Source organism: Miscanthus floridulus, chromosome 16 (genome assembly GCF_019320115.1).
Source record: "Miscanthus floridulus cultivar M001 chromosome 16, ASM1932011v1, whole genome shotgun sequence".
Taxonomy (NCBI): Eukaryota; Viridiplantae; Streptophyta; class Magnoliopsida; order Poales; family Poaceae; genus Miscanthus; species Miscanthus floridulus.
Window position 1 is genome coordinate 101505208 of NC_089595.1, and position 18769 is coordinate 101523976.

General features: G+C 47.1%; 1 protein-coding gene and 1 pseudogene across 1 annotated transcript; one reads left to right on the forward strand and one right to left on the reverse strand.

Annotated features, from left to right (window-relative positions):
* LOC136514490 (EID1-like F-box protein 3) lies at nt 1-1023 on the reverse strand (annotated as a pseudogene).
* Nucleotides 1024-5317: 4294 nt separating this feature from the next.
* Nucleotides 5318-17624, forward strand: LOC136511138 (uncharacterized). Its single transcript, XM_066505328.1, has 2 exons — nt 5318-5782; nt 17580-17624. The coding sequence occupies exons 1-2, from the start codon at nt 5318-5320 to the stop codon at nt 17622-17624; spliced, it is 510 nt and encodes a 169-aa protein (XP_066361425.1).
* The last annotated feature ends 1145 nt before the right edge of the window (nt 17625-18769 follow it).

Below are 18769 nucleotides of genomic sequence, written 5' to 3' on the forward strand. Positions count from 1 at the left end.
CCTTCCGTCGATCGGCGTCACAGGTCGTCGGCGTCCTCCTCCTCTCTGGCGCCGGCGGACGCGTCGTCGGCGTCGGAGACGTCGGGTCCGGCGCCGCCCTCGCTGTCTGAGAGCCGCGCGAGCCAGCAGCTGCCGTGGAGGTGTCCGCTGACGCCGACGAAGTACTCGAGCCGTCCCTCGTAGGCGCCGAGCTTCGCGACGCGCTGCGCGGGGCGAGCCCCGCGGCGGTCATGCTCCAGACGCGCGCGCCGCAGTAGGGGCAGCGCACCCGGGCTCCAGCGCGGTGCGGTGGCCCACCAGCCACGCCCGCGTCCGGGAGCGCATGAACCCGCGGAACACGCCGCGGTAGGCGCCGACGTCGGCGGCGGCGCCCGCCACGGCGTGCTCGCAGCGGTCCGACACGTACAGCAGGTCCCCCGCGCACCGCCGCGACAGGAAGCTCCGCCCGGGGTCTTCGAGAAGCGGGACACCGTGGCGAAGTGGCCAGGCACGCCCGCGCCCGCGCCCGCCGCGCCGCAGCAGAAGAGCAGCAGCTTCGCCAGCGCGGGCCACCCGCCGCCGATGCGCCCGGCCGCCGGCGCCGAGGCCGCGGCCCCGCCCGTCAGCGCCGCCACCATCCGCGGCGCACGCGAGACGCAGAGCTCCCGCCACAGCACCCGCTCCGCGACGGCGCGTAGGCGCCGGCTCACCCCGCGCCACCACGCACAGCGACTGCGGGTCCCAGTGGAGCGCCTGGAACACCAGCTGCAGCACCTTCTCGTCCATGATCCCCGCTTTCACGCCCCGGACCCGCGCCGCCGCCTCCTCCTTCCCAGTGGCCGGCGGCGCCAGAGCTCCCTCCCGCATTGCCGCCACTGGCACCGCCACCGCCACTGCCGCCGTTCGACGTCCCGCTCAGCCGCCTCATGGTCAGGGCGCCCTCCCCCATCCCTCCGCGCCCATCAACCTCACGCACCGCGCGTGCGCAGCGCAGGAGCCCGCGACCGACTACCGACTCGCGATGAGGAGCCGCTCACTTGCCTGACTGGCGTTCGCTCGGTCGGTGGCCAATAACAGCGTGCCGCAATTTTCACAGGGCGGACCCGATTCCCGTCGTGTCGTTAGGGACGCGTGACAAGTGGACAAGTCTCGCCGCACTTCCCCCTCTAAGGGCTCCTTTGCGTGCTGGGTTAAAAAACACACGTGGGTTTAAGCCCCCAAGGGAATTCTCCACTGAACTTGCCACCCCTGTCTCCCTCACGAGAATAAATTCTCATCGGGATAAAATTATTGGGTGCCGTTTGGGAGACACAGGATACAAATTCCGAGTGACCAAAATTATATAGAATAATCAGAAAACACAGAGAATTTAGAAATGATGTTTTCTTAGGCTAAAACTTAGATAAATTTAGAATTTAGTACTGATATATAATTACATTCATTTGCATAGGCTTTCAAGATTACGGAAGACAGACATGTAGATACATCGAGTTCAGGTAAGAAATAAACATAAAAGCGGCATCGTGGAATGCAGCAAATTGAAATTTTCTCATATATATAAAATCTGTGACTGATACGTTGTCATTAGTCATCACAGACGTAAATATAGGAACTACAAATGCTATGTTAATAAGAATAATACACTCCACATAAGATCATAGCCAGCAACAGACCATCAAACCAAAATGACCAAAATTATTAACTAATAAGCTCGTCTGTGTCTCTGTCAAGATTGTTGTATGAATTATCACACAAGTGTAGTGCTCTATCACAAGAACAAATTATATTATCGATAAAGATGGGCCAGTAAATTTGAACTGAATGTCTTTAGACGCAATGGTCCTGCCATTTGTTAAGTTGATCAGTTCTGCATTGCACTTGCACCCTAATTTTAGACTTTGAGCTACGGTTACCGTTCCAGTTTCTCGGGGGGAAAACGTTAAGATGCTTTTCATTTCGAGGTTTGAGGTCCATGCCTCCAGCTTCTAGGCAAAGAACCAGCGAACTTTTGTCTTATGACGGATATGTTTTTGCACTCGAACTGTCACAGGATATTCACTGGAACTAAAACATGTCTCCACACATGAACACCTCCGAATAAAATTTCGATCCTCACAGTGGACAGTATAATACTAATTAAATCGACGTCGATACATGTAATTATTATGTTTACTAGTATCTATCAAGCTTGCTATCAAATTGGTAACTACTTGTCAAACATCATCTGTGAAATTGGTAATTGCACTCAAAACATACTGAATCACCAAAAACCGCTTCAGGTTACATACTTAGGCCCTTTTGAAATGCTATTGTTTCACAAAACCATGCAGTAGTCTCATAGAAAAAATATTGGATTTATGCAGATGAAAATCTGGTTCACTATCTGAAAAGCTTTCTCAGTTTCTCAACACTATCAAAGAAAAAATCTGGTTCACTATCATAGAAAATTAATATATGCGTGACATATACAAGTTTTCTCAGCTTCTCAACACTAGTATAACCAAAACACATAACACTGAAAAGCAAAGCACTAAATAAGTGAACAGATTTCATTGGTTCACTAATTTAATTAGGCACTTAGCATGCATCAATATTTGTTTGTCTTATCATCTGGCTCTGTTGAGAACACATTGTTCAGTGACTCGATCTTACAGAGAAAATAAAGGTTCAGTGATTTAGCTGCTGAAGCACACCCACTCTAGCCTGTCCAGAATCACTAGTCTTCTGAACAGAAACTACAACACCCCGAAGCATGTACGGAAAGTCTATTTTGCCATTGTGAAACCATGAAACGCTATTACTGTAAAATAGCATCTGTAAGTTCATATTTATTTATCATCATATAATTTGGGTCCCTTTAAGTTACAATATCACAACTATTTTGCCTAAGGCAATAAAGATCAGGAAATTATAAACCAGCCAATTGTAAAAGGTTAACAAAAAGGAAAGAAGATTTCTATCTTCTAGGGAGGAAGATTGCTATTTCAGTTTCAATCAGATACTTAGCAGACTACTCCAGCTAGAGCATAAAATTTCATATTTAGTTAGCAGACTGCTCCAGCTCTTTTAGTTTTAGTACTATAGCAAATCACAGATGTACTTAATAAAAAAAATAACTACATACTGTGTATCCGAGCCAGATATTCTATTGCTTTTAATGCTAAAAGTCACATATAGCAACTTAAGCATTACAAACACTGTGGTATACTGTGACTAAATTTTAACACTATTGCTTCAGTAAAGAACTAGCGGGACACAATTGAAAGCATCTAGGCCCCTAGTTGGGTATCGATGATTAATGACAATACATGATTACTGTGACTAACGTGTGTTTTGCAGAAACAGTTGAGTTAGGTCATGGTAATGTAGATCGATCGGACAATCATGGTTGTCATGCCCCTACGATGGAAATCGTTTTGGTTTTCAAAGGATGGACGACAATGTTAAGGATGGACTAGTTCTAAGTGTCAATTGGAGTTGGAGAGACACTTAGAGTAGTTTAGGACTTTGTTTTTCCTTTGGCCGTACTATTAAGGGGGGTATGAACGGGTAGCTTGACCTCGGTGAGTCTAGTGAGTTAGGTGTGGTGCACACTTGTTGAAACTAGCACTAGGTAGCTCCACAACATCCCTTTGATCCAATGGAGCAAACTTCATTCACATATGTTCGAGGGTTGGAAGTGAATGGAGGGTCAAATACTGACCGAACGTTGGCTCCGGTGTGACCGGACGCTGGCTCAGGGTTCGGTCAATTCATTTGACCAAGGTGAAAGTGTCTGAAAGTGACCGGATGCTGCTAGGTCATGGTACCAAACGCTGAGGGCCAACGTCCGGTCGACTCCAGTAAGGTTTCAGAGGGAAAATCACGACCGGACGCGTCCGGTCACACTATAAACACTGAAGTTTGGGGTATACTGACCGAAGCATCCGGCCAACATGATCGGAGTGTCCAGTCACCCCGTTGAGGCGCATAACGGTTCGTTTTTTAGCCGGTGTTATAAATACCACCTCCACTCGTGTGTGGGGGTACTTTTGCTCATTACAACAGCTGAGAAACACCTTAGAGAGTGCCAAGAAGAGCAAGGTCCTAGTGAGGTGATTGAGATTTGAGAATTCCAAAGAGAGCCCTCATTAGTGAAGATCAAGAGTAGCAAAGTGTGCATCCACCTTCTCATTAGGCTTGTCGTGGTCAAGTGAGAGTTTGTACTTGTTACTCTTGGTGATCGCCATCACCTAGATGGCTTGGTGGTGATTGGGAGTTTGGTGATCATCCGGCGGAGCTTGTGGGTGACCCAACTCAAGTTGTGAGCAGTTGTGGGTGATTCACCGCGACGGAGTGTCAAAGAATCAACCCGTAGAGAGCACTTGATCCTTGCGCAGATCAAGGGGGAGCTACGCCCTTACGCGGGTGCTCCAACGAGGACTAGTGAGGAGTGGCGACTCTCCGATACCTCGGCAAAACATCGCCGCGTTCCTTCCTCTCTATTTACTTTGAGCAATTCAATTCATGTCTTTACATTCTTAGAATTATCATGCTAGAGTAGGATTGGAACTTAGGTTGTAAGTCTTTTATGCGGTAGAATAATTAGGAACACTTTCTAGGCACAAGGGGTTAATTAGGCTAACCATAAGACTTAATTATTGCAAAGAAATTTAGAATTAGCCCAATTCACCCCCCTCTTGGGCATCTTAATTCTTTCAATTGGTATCAAAGCCTCGTGCTCACGTATTTAGGCTTAACCGCCTAGAGCAAGATGTCTCACGGGGATGGACCTCCTCCTATCTTTGAGGGAGATGACTTTCCTTATTGGAAAATTCATATGGAGGCGTATCTAGAGGCTCTAGATGTTGGTATACTTAGAGCCGCCTCACAAGGCTTCCCAAAACCTCGAGATGCTGCTAACCTACAAGGCGGTGAGGTTAATTATGAGAAGTGGAATGCAAAGGCTCAAAACACCATCTTTAGAGGCCTTTGCAAAGATGTGTTTAATCGGGTGAGGAACCACAAAGACGCCCATGCACTATGGTCGGACGTTTGTGCGCTCCATGAGGGAACTAAGAGTGAGCGTGAGGAACGCTATCATCTTGTCATAAAAAAACTCAACTCTTTTGAAATGCTTCCTAAAGAATGTGCTAATGAAATGTATTCACGTTTGAATGTTCTTGTAGAGGAAGTCAATGGGCTTGGACTTACTCAAATGCAACCATCTGATGTTGTAAGAAAGATCTTGAGTGTCCTCCCCATTGAAAAATATGGGCATATTGTGACCGTGCTACATCAAGATTATCTTTCCACCGCTACACCGACACAAATCTTGGGAAAGATCAATGCTCATGAGATGTACATGCACATCATGCCACAAGATGGCTCATTCTCTACCAAGAAGAAAGATAAGGATTTAGCATTTAAAGCTAGCCAAGAGAAGGGCAAAGCAAGACTTGAGTATGAGAGCTCAAGTGAAGATGAAGTTGATGATGAAAGTCTTGCTCTCATGGTGAAGAAGACCGCCAAGATGCTAAAGAAGCTCAACAAGAGTAGCATCGAGTTTGATGACAAGAAGAAGAAGTTCTTCACTAGCTCTAGAAGGAAGCCAATCTCTGAGATGGATTGCTTCAATTGTGGAAAACTTGGTCATCTAGCACACCAATGCACTAAGCCCAAGAAAGACAAGTTTAAGAACAAGAACAAGGGTAAGAAAAATGACTCAATCAATGAAGATGAAGATGAGAAGAAAAAGAATAAGTCATACAATAAGAGAGATGGCAAGAAGAGGGATTTCCACAAGAAAAAGAAGAGTGGAAAGGTATACATTGTCGGTGATTGGCTCACGGACATTGATTCATCTAGTGCCTCATCCGATGATGATAGTGACAACGAGAAGGTGGCCGCCATTGCTATTGACTCATCATCTTCACCGCCACCACCACCATCATCCTCTACACACCTATGCCTTATGGCCAAGGGTGACCGCAAGGTATCGAACAATGATGATAGTAGTGATGATGAGCATGCTAGTGATAATGATAGCGATAGTGATGATGATGAATATGAATCACCTACTTATGATGATCTTGCTAGATTGCTAAAACAATACACTAAGATCGTTATAAAAACTAGAGCTACAAATGAAAAGCTTGAGATTAAGAATGATTCTCTTTTAGCAAAATGTGAGATAGCCGAAAAGGCTAGTGTTGAGCTTAGAGAAGCTAATGATGCTATGTCATCCAAACTCAAGAAGCTCAAATCTTCTAAGAAAGAGCTTAAAGATAAACATGATAAACTTGAGTGGGTGCACAAAGAGCTCATCACTAGCCATAACAAGCTAAAAGATGAATATACTACTCTCAAGATTAATCATGATAATCTTGTTATTGCTCAAGAATTTTTACTCAATGAGCCACATGATGCTACTAACGATGTTGTTAAGATTGATATAGCTACCTCATGTGATGATTTAATTGATGAGAGCATTGAGCAAGGATCTAGTGGCAAAGGCAAGCAAGTGGTTGAGTGCAATGACTATGATGAGTATGTCAAGCTCAAGTATGACAATGAAAGGCTAAAGAAAGAGTTTGAATGAAAGTGCTTTATTTGTTGCTCATCACTCTTTTGTCTCTTGCTTTGAGCCTACTAAGGTAGATGAAGCTCTTCAACATCCGGATTGGATCAATACCATGCATGAAGAGATGAACAACTTCACCCGCAATGAAGTTTGGACTCTTGAAGAGCGGCCAAAAGGTGCAAGAGTCCTTGGAACAAAGTGGGTGTTCCAAAACAAGCAAGATGATTAAGGTGTTGTTGTGAGGAACAAGGCAAGACTAGTTGCAAAGGGGTTCTCTCAAGTTGAAAGTTTGGATTTTGGAGAGACCTTTGTCCCGGTTGCAAGATTAGAAGCCATCCATATCCTCCTTGCATATGCATCACATCATGAAATAAAAATTTATCAAATGGATGTGAAAAGTGTATTTTTAAATGGCTTTATTAATGAACTAGTCTATGTTGATCAATCTTCCGGGTTTGAAGACTCTAGATATTCTAATCATGTTTATAGGTTGTCCAAGGCATTATATGGGCTTAAGCAAGCCCCAAGAGCTTGGTATGAGCGCCTTCGGGACTTCCTCATTGAGAAGGGCTTCACCATTGGGAAGGTCGACACCACACTATTCACCAAGAAGCTTGATGGGCATATCTTCATTTGTCAAGTGTATGTTGATGATATCATCTTTGGATCATCAAATGAAGATTTATGCAAAGAATTTGGTGAATTAATGTCGAAGGAGTTCGAGATGTCAATGATTGGAGAGCTTACATTCTTTCTTGGTTTTTAAGTCAAGCAAATAAGAGAAGGGATTTTTATCTCTTAAGAGAAATATACTAATGATCTTCTCAAGAGATTCAAGATGGATGAATGTAAGCCAATCAAGACTCCATGCCAACCAATGGACATCTCAACCTAGATGAGGGAGATAACCTGGTTGATCAAACTCTCTACCGCTCTATGATTGGTAGCTTGTTATATTTGACCGCATCTAGGCCCGACATCATGTTTAGTGTGTGTATGTGTGCTAGGTTTCAAGCTAATCCTAAGGAAACTCATTTAATTATAGTAAAAAGAATCCTTAGGTATCTTAAGCACACACCAAGCATTGGCCTTTGGTATCCCAAAGGAGCTATATTTAAATTAGTTGGCTATTCTAATTCAGATTATGCCGGTTGCAAAGTTGATAGAAAAAGCACATCCGGAGGGTGCCATTTGCTTGGTAGATCACTTGTGTCTTGGTCCTCTAAGAAACAAAATAGTGTGGCTTTGTCCACCGCCGAAGCGGAATACATTGCCGCGGGTGCTTGTTGTGCACAAATACTTTATATGAAACAAACTTTCCTAGACTATGGTGTAGTTCTAGATAAAGTACCTCTTTTATGCGACAATGAAAGTGCAGTAAAACTTGCAAATAATCTAGTTCAACACTCTCGCACCAAGCACATAGATATCCGCCATCACTTTCTTAGAGATCATGTTGCTAAAAATGATATATCACTAGAAGGTGTAAAGACCGAGGATCAATTGGCGGATATCTTTACTAAACCGCTAGATGAGGCAACATTTTGTAGATTGCGGAATGAGCTCAATGTGCTTGATTTTAGTAACTTCACTAAAAATTGAGCTTGTGTTGTCCCTTGCATTGCATTGTAATATACAACATGTTTAATGCTTTATAATGCATATAGGGCTTATCTAACATGGTTAAGATAACCGCCGAAAAGCATGTGAAGAAGCTTAACCTTGGATCAAACTTGACAAGCAACTAGATTTACTTTCAAGTATTACATTGCATATGCATGATTGTTGTTTGTCGTTTGTCTTCAATTTGCCCCCTTATTGCCTATTTTCTTAAAAAGAATTATAGCCTAAGGCAAAATATTTTGAAAAACTTGAGGGTTTGAGAGAGGTCACTCACATTAGTCCCAACTGGTGTGTTTATTTGGATCTTATTCGAGTTGGGACTTAATTGGGAACAGGCAACACGAAGGACTTTGAAGATTTGCTAAAGAAGGAGTGACCGGACGCTGCATCGGACTCTGATGTCTAGCGTCCGGTCAGTTCATAGGAGGTGAACCTGCTACCGAAGGAGTGACCAGACGCTAAAACAGTGTTTTCCCAGCATCCGGTCGGAAGGAGCTTCAGCATCCGGTCGATCATGAAGATGTCAAGACTAGGTGACCGGACTCTGGCTACGTCCGGTCGGTGTCCACCGGATGCGTCCAGTTGCGATTCCAGAGGAATTGGACCTCTCTGGAATCGACCGGACGCTGGGTGGCAGCGTCTGGTCGCTGCCACCGGAGCGTCCGGTCAGTAGACTTCGTGCGGTTTTAGGACTTTTCTCCGTTTCCTTTTCTGATCCACCAGGGGACCCCATATAATCCAGATGTGCCTTGATCTAAGCCATATTCCACCCTAATCACCAGATATGCCACCTTCAGAGCTCGCCTCCGCTGCCGCTCGCCCAAATCACCGAATCCGCCGCCATAGTGCTGCGCCGTGCCCCTCGCACCGGAGCACCAAGCCACCGCACCGTGCGCCGCTCGCAGCTCCACGCGAAACCACAGCCCGTGCGCACACCGCCGGTTGCCCGTGCGCCACCATAGCTTGCCCGTGCGCCGCCGTAGCTCACCCGCGCGCCATCTGTCCCGCACCGGAGCATGCCCACGCCAGTGCAGCTCCTCTACGCCCACGCCCTACCTTGTCACCGTACCTCCAAACGCGGTGCCGCCCACAACTAGCGCTAGTGAACCCTAACTGCCCTAGTTTCAGCAGCAAACCCTTGGTCGTCAATTCATTGCATTGCCGATCCTCGCCGACCAGGAACCCTAGCCGATTCGGTGTCCCCCTATCCGTTCCTCCTCTTGTCGTTTCGCTGTTTCGATAGGTAGCAAGCCCCGCATTTCAATTTTGTATCTAAATTGCTTGCTTCCTAAGGTTTTGCATCTATTAGGTATGTTGTATTTATTTGTATATCCTATCTATTCCATCGTGCAGCGAGTCGATGCCGTTGAGATCGTGTGGCAGTTATCAGTTAACTCGGGGCCAAGCTCATGAGTACAGAACGAGGCCAAGCCTCAAAAGTGTCAGCGATAGTTGATCTTTGTTAGAGGTAGTTGATTCATCTCAAATCTTTCAGATGGCTCGGACGAAGAATGTCGGAGGTGGTCCCGGTGATGAGGATCCGAGGCCCCTGCCTCGCCAGCCTACAGACCCTAAAGGCAAGGTGACCAAGAAGCTGGCAGTTAGGAAGCACAAGTATCTAGATACAGATATAGCAAGAGCCACAACAGTTGTAGAGGCCACAGAGCATGCCAAGAGAGGAGGCACTCGCAATAGAGTCCGGATTGCCGATCTGCTTTCACCAGAGGCGATGGCTTCACTTCAGCGTGTTGAGCGTCTTCATGGTGGTCCAGCTAGGACCCTCATGATTGGAGGATGACGTGTTGCCATTGACGAGGTTTAGCCTCAGGGGGAGCCACAGTAGTAGCCTCAGCCAGCTTAGTAGACTTAGGAGTGTGGCAGAACCGCCTAGAATAGCGTACTTATAGAGGCGCTTGTCTTCCACCAAACACTAAGCACCCCAAAAGCAACTACAGCGAGCGGTGTCCGTCGGGCACACCCCGAGGGAGAACCTGAAAGATCCACATTTTTCCCAAGGATCCAATAATGAGAACGAGTTACAACACAAGTCCATCTCATACATTAGAGTTTCTTAAAAAGTACATTATTACAATACCAAATACAGAGTGCGGAAAGATAAACAGCGGAATATTAAAAGATAACATCTAATGATAAGATAACGAGGATTTCGTCTGAGCCCACCAGAAGAATCCTCCACATAAGGTACTCCTCAAGCATCACCTGCAACAGGGGTAAATAAACCCTGAGTACACAATGTACTCGCAAGACTTATCCGACCAGTGGGAATACTTTCCCGACTCCGAGGAATATGCTAGGCTTTATGGTTTGCTGGTTCTCTTTAAGCAAAAAGCAATACTAATAGTGAGTCCTTATTGATACATTATTATCATCGGTCATATTAAGTTTTCATCTAGTCAATCTATATAAGCACCTATTCTACTTTCAAGCAAGAGTTGAGCAATCAATACTGTTCCTTCTCCTTTTTTCACTTACAGTTCTTACTACGGTGCTAAACCATAGACAAGTCATACCGGATAACCCGGCGATTCGCGAATCAATATGCCCAGCTGGGTGCCCCAAAGACACATACCCCGCTTATACCCTAGGCACAAGCAGGACCAACCCACCACTCTCCTGTCCTAGGTGTCCAGGTCCCCATCCAAACTTGGACTCCAAGCCCCCACCTCTGAGTCCTAGACTCAGTGCGGTGCAAGGACCTCCACCACCTGCTCTTCCCATCAGTCGGTCCGGAAAGAGCCAGATCCATGACAAGAGAGCAGCAAGCCTTCCCTACGCCCATACCCAAGTATGTGCTCGGGACAATAATTTGTGACTTGCCTAGAGTCATATGCAACGACCGGTCCTTAATCGACATAGACAGGGAAAAAGTGTAACTGGGTTATGCCCTGTTGGCCGCAGGACACAACCCCTCACACCCACCAGTACCAAATCCACATCCCTGCCTGGTCACCATTTTCCTTTCCATTATTTCATCATGATATCATAGTTTAATCACCTATTTGCGAGTAACGGTAGGTTACTCACGCTACTGACATCCTGAGCATAGCAGCTACTTGACCTATACTAGTAGGACTCATGGTGGATATATTTATGCATGTAGTTTCCATAAAATGCCTATAATGTAAATGCATATCATATAAATATATTCAGTGATCATTTAAAAATAGGGGTTATGCATCAGGGCTTGCCTTGGGCAGGTGCCGGGTCAGCAATGTCAGTACCAACAAGCTCCTAGGCTCCCTCCTGTGCGAAGAGCTCCTCCTCGTACTCCTCGATCACCTCGTCGTAGTCTGGCTCACAGACGGGTACGAAGTCTACCTGTTCGTGATCTACATGAAATGATGATGCAATGCTTAATAAGATGACAACAACAACTCTTTACTTAAAAGTACATCTATTAAACTACTAAGTGAGATCTACCCACTAAAGTCTAAGCTACGTACCAGCACCACTAACAAGTATGAGCGTGACATACATTCTTACAGTGACTACGAATATTCCTACTCCTAATGCCAATTTATGATACATACAATAAAGCAAGGATAATAACTACGCTATTAAGCAACTCGCTCTACAGCTAACAATTTTTACAGCAAGTATATAAAGGCCTAAGGAACCCACTGTAATGATTTCAAAGCTAAAGCTATTGTCGGTTTGCCACAACAATTCCTGCAATTATTGATCGATATAACGCTAACCTTTCTACTTAAATCTTATGAGCCTACCATCCTAATAGCTAATGGTGAACTAACTATACTAACATCTAGATGACATTTTTGCGAACCTAACAAACTTATTTTCGCTATTTTTGGACAACCATGCAATTTACTACGATTTATCGAAGTTGGATTCATAACAGAAAATAAATAAGCATTTCTATTTCTAGGAAATAACGAAAACCAAATCCTCTTAAGTCAGCCCACAACGTGCATCCCGGTCCAGCGCGTCATCCCACCCGCACGCGACAGCAGGCCACTGCACGGCCCACGTGGAGGCACGGCCTAGCCGGCCAATGGATCATGATGGGGAAGGCCTGCGCGTGCCGGCAAAAATGCATGGGCACCCCCGACGTACTCGGTATTTGCTACGAGCTCTATGGTACTGTTTTGCTAGTCTATAGTTTTACATCTACACCCTCCCACTTCTATGTCTTCACCGTGACTACGTCCCTAGCTCCCAGGGCGTGCACCGGCGCAACAGCACGGGCACTAGGCGACCACACCGGCCTCACCTGAACCTCTACTGCCTACCTAAGGGGTCGATAGGTACCTTGACGACACGTGGAAGCTACTGGAGGTGGCACGGCGAGCAGAGACACAGTCACAAACTCCCTCCCCAGCGGTGGCTCCTCACCTGCAAGGGCGAGCGCGTTCCCATGAGCAACAGCGAAGGCGAGGCCAGCACACGAGCTAGCGAGCACCAGGGAGTACTCACTGATACCTTCGCGTTGACGGTTCGGTCAGAGGTGGTCTGAGCAAGGCTAGCTATGTGGGCTCACGGCGGTGCGGTGGTGCCCGACGGTGGCACTACCACTGTGGTGGTGGTTGGCCTACTACAAAGCTATGGCTGTGGTGCATGGGGTGCTCAAGAGGATACGGCGAGACTGTGGGTGCACGGAATTGCTACGAGATGCACTACGTGGCTGGCTCGCCATTGGAGGGCATCCACCCAGCCTTATGGAGCTGGTGATGCGAAATTACAAAATTCCAGCCATGTGCAAGGACACACACAGTAAGGTGGGGATGGGGCACAGCCAGATGCCTAACGGAGCCGAGCCTAAGATGAATTGGAGTCTACGGCTATGGTTAAGGTGAATTGGGGGAAATCGTCATGATGGCCAAGGAGACAGTGGAGATAGGGGAGGTCATGGCGTGGCTTGGCTTGGACCTGTGGTGGTCGTCAAAACAATTACTGGTGTGCACGGCCATGGGGAAACAGCAGGGCGTGGCTCCAGGCGCCAGTCAGTAAGGCATGGCAGCAAGCCGACGAGGCAATGGTACGGTGATGCAGCGGGCAGCATCCGACAAGGGACACAGCGCGAGTGCGACGTGAGGTGACGGCGGGCAGACTGTTGTCCAATGCGCAAGCAGCCAAAGCGATGTCAATGATGCAGAACCAGCGTGGCGACGGGTGGCGTGTAGCGTGGGACTGGTGCGCTCCTGGCCAAGGCAGCGCAGAGCAAGACGTGCATGTCATGTCCTGGTGACAAGGTGACGTGGCCTGCGCCTCAGCGCGCAGGGCGAGCCAGACGTGGCGGCAGGCGAGCAGCAGCGGGGCCGTGGCCGTAGGCGAGCAGCAGCGGGGCAGGCGGCTAGGACGCGCAGGCCGTGCACGTGCATGGTGCAGTGGGACACAGCCAGGCGCGGTAGTGGGTGCTGGCACGCCAGCAGCGGGTGCTGACCGCGCCTAGGGCATAAGCCAGGTGTCTTGCACGCTTTTTAAAGCAGTGAGAAACCTTGCATGCAATGCTCTAATCGCTAAACTAATTGCGCGATGCACAAGAAGGTTCATCAAACTATCGACTGCAGTCATTACATTGCGCTACTTCTTAAGCCAATCGTTCCACAGAGTTTGCCAAAAGTGGCATCGTCGGCCACTTCCAAAACATACACGAACGACGTTGAAACGAATGGTTCCGCGTCGGAAACAAACCCAGCCTACTCAAGGTACTAACCAGCTATCTTTGTCCGACCACACCTATCTTATCGGTGTTAGCCAAACGTTCTTTAGCCCTTTTAGTTTCCAGAACAAAGCGATTACATAGTATTATATGAAACATAACCACGGACTCTTGTTTCATATGAATGTTTCAAGGGCCGAACATCGAGTTATACTTTATGTCATACACATATGCACATAAATCCATATGCTTATGAAATGTTTTAGCAAAACATTACAATGTAACACCAGGGTGTTACAAATCTACCCCCCTAAAACAAAATCTCGACCCAAGATTTCATGTGCCTAGTGTGAGAAAGAGGTAGGGAGTACATTTGGCGCAATAACTAACTATCCAACCCAGAGAGAAGATGGGGGTAATTCTTTAATATGTAGCTCTCTTGCTCCTAGGTGGCTTCGTCTTCTAAATGATTTTTGCCATTGTACCTTGTAAAACTTTATCGCCCTGTTCCTGGTCACTCTCTCCTTCTCATCCAAGATTTTTATAGGATGCTCCACATAAGACAAATCAGGTTGGAGCGGAAGTCCTTCTATATCCACAGATTCTTCAGGAACTCGTAGGCATTTCTTCAATTGCGAGACGTGAACTACATTGTGAACTGTCGAGAGAATTTCAGGGAGTTGGAGACGATAAGCAACGGGACCACACTGTTGCAACACCTGGTATGGACCCACATACCGAGGGGCTAACTTGCCATGGACACCAAACCAATGTACCCCTCTCATAGGAGATACCTTGAGATACACATAATCCCTAGCTACAAATTCCAAAGGCCTTCTTCGCTTGTCTGCGTAAGCCTTCTGTCGACTCTGAGCTGCCTTCAAGTGTTCACGAATTATATCTACTTTCTCTCGAGCCTCCTTTATGAAATCAGGCCTGAAGTACCCACGATCTCCTACTTCAACCTAGTTTAGTGGCGTCCTACACTTCTGCCCATATAAAGCTTCAAATGGTGCCATGTGGATACTCTCTTGGTAGCTGTTATTATATGAAAATTCTGCCAGCTTCAAACAATGATCCCACTTCTTAGGAAAAGAGATGGTGCAAGCCCGCAGCACATCCTTGAGCACCTGGTTCACCCTTTTAGTTTGACCATTAGTTTGTGGGTGGTATGTTGAGCTTCTGAGAAGACGAGTACCTAGACATTCCTGGAGTTTCTCCTAGAAACGAGAGACAAAAACTGACCCTCTATCAGAGATGATGGTGAGAGGAACTCCATGTAGGGTCACAATCTAATCAAAGTATAACTCTGCATACTTCTTAGCAGTGTATCTAGTGTCCATCAGAAGGAAGTGGGCATACTTAGTGAGACGGTCCACAATGACCCAAATAGAATCAAAGCCCGTGGAGGTACGGGGTAAACCCACAATGAAATCTAGGGAAATATCCTCCCATTTCTAAACAGGAATGGGCAAAGGCTGTAGATATCCAAGAGCACGCATATGATCTGCTTTGACTCTACTGCAAGTGTCACACTCAGCAATGAACTGGGTGATATCTTGCTTCATGTAGGACCACTAGTATAGTTGGCGCAGATCATGGTGCATCTTGTTGCTACCAGGGTGGATAGACAGCTTGGAATGATGGGCTTCTTACAAAATCTTTCTTTTCAGCTCCTCATTAGACAGAACCACCAGTCTATCCTTGTATCTTACGACCCCCTGCTCATCAATGCTAAAATGAGGTCCATGCCCTTCTGCCAGCAACTTCCTGATGTACGGAAACTCTTCAGGGTCTTCCTTTTGTTCCTGAATAATTTGCTCCAGCAACTCTGAGGTCAATGCAATCTGAGCTAGCACCTCTATGTGGTGGAGTGACAAGGGTATTTCCTCAACCTGATGTGACTTACGACTCAAGGCATCAGCTACCACATTGGCTTTTCCTGGATGATAGTGGACTTCCAAATTATAATCCTTGATCAACTCTAACCATCTCCTTTGCCTCATGTTCAACTCAGGCTGAGTGAAAATATACTTAAGGCTCTTGTGGTTAGTGAAGATATGCACTTTGTTGCCCAACAAATAATGCCTCTAAATCTTCAGAGAGTGAACTACCACGGCTAGCTCTAAATCATGAGTGGGGTAGTTCACCTCGTGCTTCTTCAGTTGGCACGAAGCATAAGCTATCACACGCCCATCCTGCATAAGCACACATCCCAATCCTGTCTTCGAGGCATCACAGTAAACATCAAAGGGCCTCTCAATATCTGGTTCGGCCAACACATGAGCGGTGGTTAGAAAAGTCTTCAGGGACTGAAAAGCTTCTTCACAAGCTAGACTCCAAACAAACTTAGCTTCTTTCTAGAGCAGCTTGGTCATGGGCTAGGCTATCTTGGAGAAATTAGGGATGAAACGCCGATAGTATCTAGCTAGCCTAAGGAACTGACGGATCTGGTGCATAGACCTGGGAGACTTCCAATCTAATACATCTTGCACCTTGCTGGGATCCACAAAAACGCCCTTGGGTGTCAACACATGTCCCAAAAACTACACTCGATCTAACCAAAACTCGCACTTGCTGAATTTAGCATATAGCTGGTGCTCCCTTAGTTGAGTCAGGACTATTCGGAGGTGATAGGCATGCTCTTCATCACTCTTGGAATAGATCAAGATGTCATCAATGAACACTACCACAAATGTATCCAACTCCAGCATAAAGACTGAGTTCATCAGGTACATGAAGAAAGCTGGGGCATTGGTGAGACTGAAAGACATCACTAGGTACTCATACAACCCATACCTAGTAGAGAAAGTTGTCCTTGGTATATCCTGTGGCTTGATCTTGATCTGATGGTAGCCCAATCAGAGATCTATCTTCGAGAATACCTTAGCACCAGCTAACTAATCAAATAAAGTATCTATACGGGGCAAAGGATACTTGTTCTTAACTGTTACCGCATTGAGGGGTGGTAATCCATACACATCCATAGAGTACCATCCTTCTTCACAAAAATCGCTGGACAACCCCATGGTGAAGAACTTGGGCGGATGAAACCCTTGTCCATCAACTCCTCCAGTTGTTTCTTCATTTCTGCTTGTTCTCTCGGAGCCATGCGGTATGGACGTCTAGAGATAGGAGCAGTACTAGGCTCAAGCTCAATGGAGAATTCTACCTCATGGTCTGGTGGCAATCTAGGAAGATCCTCCAGGAAAACATCTAGGAACTCACATACTACTGGAATGGAGGTAAGATCAGGAATGGCTTCAACATGGGTAGCAATAGGTAAGACCAGTTCTAAGGGTATGATGAGAGACATCCTATCCTCAGAAGAAGGAAGCCGTAACTCTACACTTCTTCTCTTCATATCCAATACTACCCCATATACCTGTAACCAGTTTATTCCAAGAATAGCATCAATGTCTTGCCCAGGCATTATCATGAACTATAGACGGTAAGTGTGGGTGGCTAATACCAAACTTACTATATCCATGCGAGTACTGATGAACATCTGAGAACCCACAGTACGGATCTTATAGGCATACGGTATAGCCAATAGTGATAAGTTGTGCCGCTCTACAAACCCTATGCTCATAAAGGAATGCGATGCACCAGAATCAAACAACACCAAAGCTGGATGGGATTCGATGGTAAACATACCAGCCATAACTATCTCATGTTGCACAACTTGCTGAGCATCCGTGAAGTGCACCTGACCAGATCTGCTAGGCACCTTCCTCTTGATGAAAGTCTTCTTAATAAGCCTGGAATTTGCAGATGGCTAAGATGACTGAGTTGCCTGCTGCTGAGGACACTCCCTAGCATAGTGGCCATCCTTGCCACACTTGAAACAAGCACCCGGCTTGTTCCCGAATCCCTGACAAGGTGGGACCTACTATCCCTGAGTCTGCTAGGGTTGCACCTGCTGTGAAGGTTCCTTGTACTGAGCAGAGGAAGTCTGTGACGTTTGCTGGGGTGACCAGAACGGAGGCCCGCCAGATGGTTGATAGGGCCCTCGCCTAACAATTTGCACCTTCTGAGTATGAGGATGGCTGGAGGATCCAGCTGCCACCCGCTTCTGCTTCCAATCCACCTGAGATGCCCACTAAAAACCCTCAAGAGCAATGGAGGCATTCATCAGAGCCCCAAAGGTCTGATAGTTCCCCAGGTACAATTTCTCCTGAAGAGCGGGAGTGAGACCGCGAAAGAAGCAATCCCTCTTCTTATCATCCGTGTCCACCTAACTATCAGCATACTGAGCCAAGTGGTTAAACTGGGTCACATACTCCATTACCGTCCAGCTCCCCTGGCTCAGCTCCATGAACTCAGTCACCTTCTGGTGGATAACACCAGCAGGTATGAAGAACTCGCGGAAGGCGGTGAAGAACTCCTGCCATGTTGCCAGATGATCTGGTAGCTCCGCAGCGTAGAAAGTCTCCCACCAGGCACCTGCGGACCCCAAAAGCTACTGGGATGCAAAGTGCACCTTCTGCTCATTGGCCACTCCGAGCAGCCGAAACTTCTGCTCCAGCATGCGAAGCCAGTGCTCCGCCTCCAAAGGCTCGTTCGACGGTGTGAACATGGGCGGGTGGGTCTTGAGGAAGTCCTGGTAAGAGGACTGTCCCTCAGGACGGCGAGCACCACCCCCATTCCCACCATTGCCCCCGGGGCCTCCATGGGCAAGGCCCGCAGCGGCCTGTGCCATAATCTCCATGGCACGAGATGTCTCTTGATGAGCAGCGGCTGACTCCTGATGAGCAGCCAACAACTCCACCATGACCTCTATGGTGGACAACGGCGGAGGCGGTGGTGGTGGTGGGAAAGGATGAGGAACCAAGGGTGGAACCTGCTGAGCTCCCTCGTTGCCACGCTCAAAGACCCAAGCACTGTCACCATGGCCCTCATTGGCTGCTCCCAAACTGGTGCTCCCACGTTCGGACCTCAGATTCATCTGTAAGAGAGACGAG